We start from the raw sequence: 6,692 nt of genomic DNA, 5'->3' as shown, positions 1-6,692 counted from the left end.
TGCTAGCTAGATGCTCAGAAGGCATCCAGCATGCGTGGCTCTTTTGTAGCAGATGGCCTGACAGACCCTGTGCCAATCAACCTTGGCCTTGAGGCCTCAAGAAGTACTTAAGCGCCCACTACACGTCTCCTCTTTCCCCCCATGCGGGGTGAGATGGCCCGGGAATGAGCCTTCCCAGCAGAAAAACTTACATCTAGAATGTCAGTCATCACTGCTTTGAGAAGAGAAAGATTTTGATCAAACACAAGAAATGAGAAAAGAAAAATAGCCTAGAGCATCCTGAGCTATGTGGGGTACCCAAAGATTATCTGGTCCAGAGACACCTGAGCACAGGGCCTCAGTCCCGCCTCCCCACCCACGCCTGGGGCAACTGCTGGAAGGCATTTTGTTCTTTTCTTTCCTATATTGTCCGCCTGGCCGCCTCAGCGTCATCTTCATGTTCCTGGAATTTGTGACACAAATAATAATGCACACCAATCAATAGCTTATGTTATTTGAGTGCAAATTCTTGGTGAACTTAGGAGCTGCGTCGTTTTTCCTTTAAAAACGCACTTGTAAACTGCTGCGAATGAGAGCGCGTGCATTCAGACCAACTTGAGTCTGTGCTTCCACGCTGCAGTCCTCAAACTTGGCCCCAACAAACTCTATTTCTATTCGTTTTGCCTGTTTTCTCCTTTAGGTTGAAAAGCTGACAGCGGGCCCCAGACGCTGAGGGGGCGCCTTCCCAGCTTGACTTCCCGCCCCTCCCCACCTGTCCCGTCCCCTGCCCCTCTTCAGGGCCTGTTCACTGGCAGTCGGGGCTGTGGACCAGTTCAGCCATCCCTCCCCACCCCACCAGGGCGCTGCGGCCTTACTCCTACGTCCACGAGCAGGCTCAGCCCCTCCTGGCAGCCGGGTGACCTCAGCTACCCCTCTGGCCCCAACTCCACCGCACAACGCAGACTGCGGGACCCCAGGCCTGGACCCCTGGCCCCGTCCCGCCCGCGCAGGTCGGGGGAGCTCCGCTCGGGCAGCTCTCGGGGTGCTGCTGGGAGGCCGCGCAGAACTGCAGGTGGCTAGGTTCGCGAAGCGCCGAGAATGGGGTCTGTGGCCTCCTGCCCGCACCTGAGTTCCTCCGCCCCAGCCTGCGGCGTCTGCAGGTCCCGCTCCGCGCCGAGCCCCCGCTGCACCTGTCTCTTATACACATCTAGATGTGTATAAGAGACAGGCGGTCGCAGAGGGCGGCCCCTGCAGGGTCTTTGGGTGCCCTTCCCCTCAGAGCTTCCTGCCGGGGAGAGGGAGTTCGCTCCCATTTTACAGATAAGGAGCTTGAGGCCGGGTGGGGAGGACGCGACTCCCCCAAGGTCATGGCAGCCGAAATGCGGCTGGAAGCCGTGTGGGGCCTCGCTGCCCTGTCCCTGCTCTCAGAGCGCCCGGACGCTAGCCAGGAAGGGCTCTTGCTGGGGCCCTGGGAAGAGGGGGGCCTAGGGCCCGGTGCTGGAACGTGGGACTTCCCTTCCGCCTTCCCCTCCCCCGTGCGGGGCCTGGTCTGCGGGGCAGCTCCCTGGCAGAATCTGCCCACCTTGGCTTCAGCAGGTCAGCGTGGGCAGGGTCCTTCCCAGCCCGGGCACCCCAAGGGTGCCCTGCCGTGTTTGGAGGCTTGTTCCAGGCGGTGGGGGTGGGTAGGGTGGTTGTCTTTACCGCAGGAAGCTTGGAAATAGGGAGAAGTAGAAAGCACCCGAGATGACCCCGGCTCCCCCACCCGGAGCGCGGCCCGGCGCGGCGTCTCCCAGGGCCTGGGAACCCCCCACCGCGCCGCTGACCCGCGCCCTCTGCCCGCAGCGCTGTGCTTCGCCGTGAGCCGCTCGCTGCTGCTGACGTGCCTGGTGCCGGCCGCACTGCTGGGCCTGCGCTACTACTACAGCCGCAAGGTGATCCGTGCCTACCTGGAGTGCGCGCTGCACACGGACATGGCGGACATCGAGCAGTACTACATGAAGCCGCCTGGTGAGTCCCGCTCCTGCCCCTCCCCGCCCTCCGCCCCAGACAGCCCTCGGGTGCACCCACTCCAGCAACCTCAGGGCAGATTTGGGCGAGGGCCAGCGTGGGTGGGCCTGGGCCGGGGCCCCTGTGACCTGAGCCTTCTGGGTGACCGAGGCCTCCAGTGTCAGCGGGGCTGGGGGAGGCAGAGCCGGCTCCTCCCGCTGAGTGACCTGAGCTGGCCCTGCGACGCAGTGGCTCCACCATTCCCTGCTCTGGATGCGTCTCCCTGGTGTCTGCTGCGGTGGGGCAAGGGCCGCTGGGCTCTGTGGGTCCTGTCTGGCGTGCCTTGGGGTTGCCTGCAGTGCCCGGCCCTGGGGGGAGGGGACTTGTGTGGCAGGGGCTGGGGGCCCTATTGGGGCACAGAGGATGGGGTGGCGGCAGGGGACCTGACCTTGAGCCTTGGCCTTCACTTCTGGCCTGATCTCTGGGCCACTTAGCTGGAGGGTTTTGTCCCAGCCCCTGTGGCCTTCTGTAGCTGGAGGGGCTGGGACTGGGCTCTAGGGGGGCGGGGGGTTGCTCTCCACCCCAGGCTGGCCCCCAGCCGCTGAGCCACACTGGTTCCCCCATGCCAGATGCCCCAGGGGCGAGGACTTTGCTCTCTGGGGTAGGAGGCTCTCTCAGATCCTGGAGGGTCTGTGGGCCAATGAGAGGGACAGAATGGGCCCAAAGGGTTGGGCAGGGTCTGTCAGGATCCCGGTCAGTGTCAGGGGAGGGGCAGCGGCTCCGGCATCGCTGGCTGCCATGCTCTACCCCCGCCCCACAGCCTTGGCACCTGCTGCTCTCCTTGACCCTTTCCTAAACCCAAACAGAGCATCTGAGCAACCCCTGAGCCCTGGCCAGCCTCTGCTTGGGAGGGGAAATGGGCCATGAGGAAGCACAGGCCACAGCAACAAAGGGGGCTCTGGTGGGCACACGGGGCATGGCCTTCTCCCTCTGGGCTGTGGCCTCCCTGGTGTGAGGGAGTGGAGGGGTAGCTGGGAGGGCTGCAGGAACACCCCATGAGGGCAGAGGTGGATAGCTGCTGATGGTCCATGCTGGATACCTTGGAGCTGCTTGGGCACATGGGCAAACCGAGTCCTGGAAGGAGTGAGGTGTGCCCAGAGCCACATGGTGCTGGGGGTTGTTATTCCTGGGATGGGCTTGATCTGTATCTGGTCTTGCATGGGTAGGTAGAGGCAGAACCCCTGGGTGGTGGGCAGGCCAGCTGGTGGGAGGGGTACTGGTCCAGGACCCGCTCCTTGGAGGTGGAGGTGTTGTGTAGGTAGGGAGATGGGGGGGTTGGGCGTGGGAGACCCCAGGGGCTCCAGGCCAGGGGGCCGAGAAGGGGCAGCCCTCCTGGGAACCCTGGAGCTGCACAGAGCTTGGAGGGCCGAGCTGCTCGGGCCTGTGGCACTGGCAGTGGTGCCCGGTGGCTCCCCCTGGGCTACTTCTCCTTGAAGGGCCCTCAGTACCCCCTTAACCGCCTGCCAGGCCTCAGCGTCCAGCACTGAAGGAGATGGAGGTCCCCCCCATGGAGCCAGCGGGCTGGTGGCTGCGCAGAGGGGCAATGGGGAGGGATGGGAGGGCTTCCTGGGGCTGGGGGCAGGTGCAGAGCCTCCTTGAGGAGGAGGCCGGAGGGGCCACAGGCAGCCTGTGTGGCTCTCCACTGGCCAACCCCTTGGTCTTCAGAGAGGTCCCTGGGTGTCACCTCTGCCTTTGGCTGCTGGAGGCGGCCGGGCTTCCCCTGTAGCCTGTGCCTGCAGGTTCCCTCCCACAACTGCCCCCACCTGCCCCTGCACCTCTCTCCTCCCCTGCCGGTTCCCCTCCCTGACGACCGCCACCTCCTGGCTTCATGCCTGACTTGAGGTGGGAATTGGGCTGTGCTGTGGAGGGGGTGGTGGCCTGGCCACTTGGCTTACTGCCAGGAGAGGCTGGGACCAGAGGGGCCACCCGCCGTCCCCCACTTGGATTTATAGGAAAGCGCCTCCTGGGCTGCAGGGAGCCTTCTGGACGCACTTTGCTGACCGCTGCCCCTCGCAGCCCTCTGGTGTGGGTGCTGGAGTTTGCCGTGATGGCCTGGGTGAACCTGGGTGGCCAGGAGCCACGGCAGTTTGGCTGCACCATGGCCTGTTCAGGGTGGCCCAGGCCATCGAGGCATTTGGGTCTGGAGTAGCTGGGCAGGGCAGGCGCCTGACTGGGCAAAGCCTACCCCAGCTGTTGGTCTCAGAGGAGGGACTCGGGCCTTTGACCACCAGTCTGAGCAGCGCAGCCTCCAGGCTTGAGTGGGTCCTGGCTATTGGGCTATTGGGTAACAGGTGTTGGGCTGGCTTTCTCTGCTTAAGGAGCTCTAGAGGGGGGCTCTACCTGCTTGTCCTGAATAGTGGCTGCCCCTCCCTTGGCTCCGGCAGAGCTAGGACCGGGGGGCTGCCGGGACTGGGTGTCCCACTGCCCTGACTTGGTGTCTGGCTAGAGGGGACCCCTACCAGCCCCTGGCCCTGTCTCACCCCAGAGGTGGAGGGGTCTCCCCAGCCTTCCTCACTGGGTGTCCCTGACCACCCTGTCCCCTGCAGGCTCCTGCTTCTGGGTGGCCGTGCTGGATGGCAACGTGGTGGGCATTGTGGCCGCACGGGCCCACGAGGAGGACAACACGGTGGAGCTGCTGCGGATGTCTGTGGACTCACGTTTCCGCGGCAAGGGCATCGCCAAGGCGCTGGGCCGGAAGGTGCTGGAGTTCGCCGTGGTGCACAACTACTCCGCGGTGGTGCTGGGCACGACAGCCGTCAAGGTGGCCGCCCACAAGCTGTACGAGTCTCTGGGCTTCAGACACATGGGCGCCAGTGACCACTACGTGCTGCCTGGCATGACCCTCTCGCTGGCCGAGCGCCTCTTCTTCCAGGTCCGTTACCACCGCTACCGCCTGCAGCTGCGCGAGGAGTGACCGCCAGCGCTCACCCGCCTGCCACCCCGGCCGCCCTGCCCGCCTGTGCCCGCCTGCCCGCCGCCCGGCGCGGCCTCTGCTTTCAGACGCCCACCTGGCGTTTGGGTTGGGATTTCCCTTTTCAACATCCTGCGGTTGTCTGGCTGGTTCTGGGGGGTGCAGGGCTGTTGCTCTTCCGCGACACTGGTGGGGGTGGGTCATTTGTCGCCACAGCCCCTTGCCCTTCCCCACCTGCCCGGGCGGCTTGCCACCTGAAGAGTGGCATCTTGGACCACCGCAGTTGTCCACGACGCTGCCCTGCCCGCCGCCACTGGGGAAGGCCCAGCCTTGCTCACCAAGCACAGAACCTCGCAACAGAGCCCGGGGCCAGGCTCTGGCCCCGCCTGCGGCCCCAGCGCCACTGCCCGTGGAGGCCCGAGCTGGCCATGGCGCTGCTTTGCTCCGCGCATGCCGAGGGTGTGGCCCGGCCGAGCATGCCGCATGCACACAGCCCTGCCCTGCCGCCCTGCCCGGAGACCCGGGCTGGTGAGCGCCCCTGTCCCTGGCTCCGAGCTGGCCATGGGAGGGCCTGTCCCTGCCCCCACCCCCTGGAGGGCCTGGTCTGCCCCGCGCCGCCCGGCTCTATCCACGCCTGCTTTGCTCTGATGCCCTCCTTTCCTCTGGCTCCGGCCCTTCCCCTGCCTGGGCTGGGCTGGCTGGTGTCATCACCGGGGTGGCTCCCATGGTGTCCGTGGCACCGCCGGGGTGGGGGTCCATGGGACCCCTCTCCCCAGTGCCCACTGGATCACGGTGGCCTCTCTCAGATTTCCCTGGGGACCTCCTGTCTCTGGCTGATGGTCCACCCTGTGAATCTTACCAGCCCAGGCTGCTGCCAACAGTGCCCAGCCCACAGCTTCTCCCAGCCTGAAACCAACCCATTTTCTAATAAGTTATTTAGACAGAATAGCACTCTGCATGACTTTAATTCTTGGGACAAAACGGTAGTTTGTACCGTAAGACACAGTTTCTGGCCCAGTGTGATGGGGGTGGGTGGCCGGGTGGGTGAAGCGTTCTGTTGTTGGAGACCTGGAGGGAAACCCTGACTGGGTGTCATTTCCCACCATGGAGCATGCCTCCCAGCCCTGGCCTGCAGGGTGGGCAGGGTGGGGGGCAAGGGAGTCCGCAGCCTCTGGGAGGAGGGGCAGGGCGCTGCCTTGGGCTGGGTGGGAAGAGGGTTGGCCGCCTCGGCTCCTGCTGGCCATGCTCCTGGTCTCTCCTTCCTGAGGTCACAGGCGGGGGTTGCCCTGGGTGGGGGGGTGGCCTGGAAGGGGAGACAGAGGAGGAGGGTGACACAGGTCGCACATCCAGCCTAGAGGCAGACCTGGCTTTGGTGGCAGGAGAAGAAGAAACACTTGCCCAGACCCCTTTGTGTAGGGAATTGGGGAGGGGGTGTGGCAGGCAGGTGGGCCACGGAACTGGGTCCCGGGCACCAAGGCCACGTGCAGGGCCACAGACGGATGCTCCTCACGAGGCTTCAGAAGTGAGCGAGGGGACGGAGAAGCCCCGCGTCCGAGGGCCTTTTGTCCCGTTAGCAATTGAGGTGTGCAGAGCACTGTACAGACCCCACTCCCCTGTACATTCTCCCTGGAGGTGCCCGGTCCCTGCTCGGGGATGGGAGTTTTGTAGACTGTACAGAAATCGGCACCCTATTTTCTTGCAGCTCAGATTTTGTTAATCTGGAATATACAGACAGACGTAAAGTGTTTTAGCAAAA

The 6,692-nt window shown here is 64.4% G+C and overlaps 1 protein-coding gene across 1 annotated transcript; it reads left to right on the top strand.

Moving 5' to 3' along the window:
* The first annotated feature begins 1,752 nt into the window (after positions 1-1,752).
* Positions 1,753-6,692, top strand: NAT8L (N-acetyltransferase 8-like (GCN5-related, putative)). Its single transcript, XM_011970859.1, has 2 exons — positions 1,753-1,986; positions 4,572-6,692. Exons 1-2 carry the CDS (start codon positions 1,950-1,952, stop codon positions 4,937-4,939), a joined length of 405 nt encoding a protein of 134 aa, XP_011826249.1. The 5' UTR covers positions 1,753-1,949; the 3' UTR covers positions 4,940-6,692.

The sequence above is a fragment of the Mandrillus leucophaeus genome, unplaced genomic scaffold (assembly GCF_000951045.1).
Source record: "Mandrillus leucophaeus isolate KB7577 unplaced genomic scaffold, Mleu.le_1.0 Scaffold98, whole genome shotgun sequence".
Lineage (NCBI taxonomy): Eukaryota > Metazoa > Chordata > Mammalia > Primates > Cercopithecidae > Mandrillus > Mandrillus leucophaeus.
This window is presented reverse-complemented; position numbering and strand designations above follow the sequence as displayed.

What these genes read in the sequence shown, in the direction of transcription:
- NAT8L (XM_011970859.1), top strand. Translation starts at nt 1,950, where the DNA reads ATGGCGGACATCGAGCAGTACTACATGAAGCCGCCTG. An exon ending in GTACTACATGAAGCCGCCTG is followed by an intron (nt 1,987 to 4,571) that starts GTGAGTCCCGCT and finishes TGTCCCCTGCAG; the next exon opens with GCTCCTGCTTCTGGGTGGCC.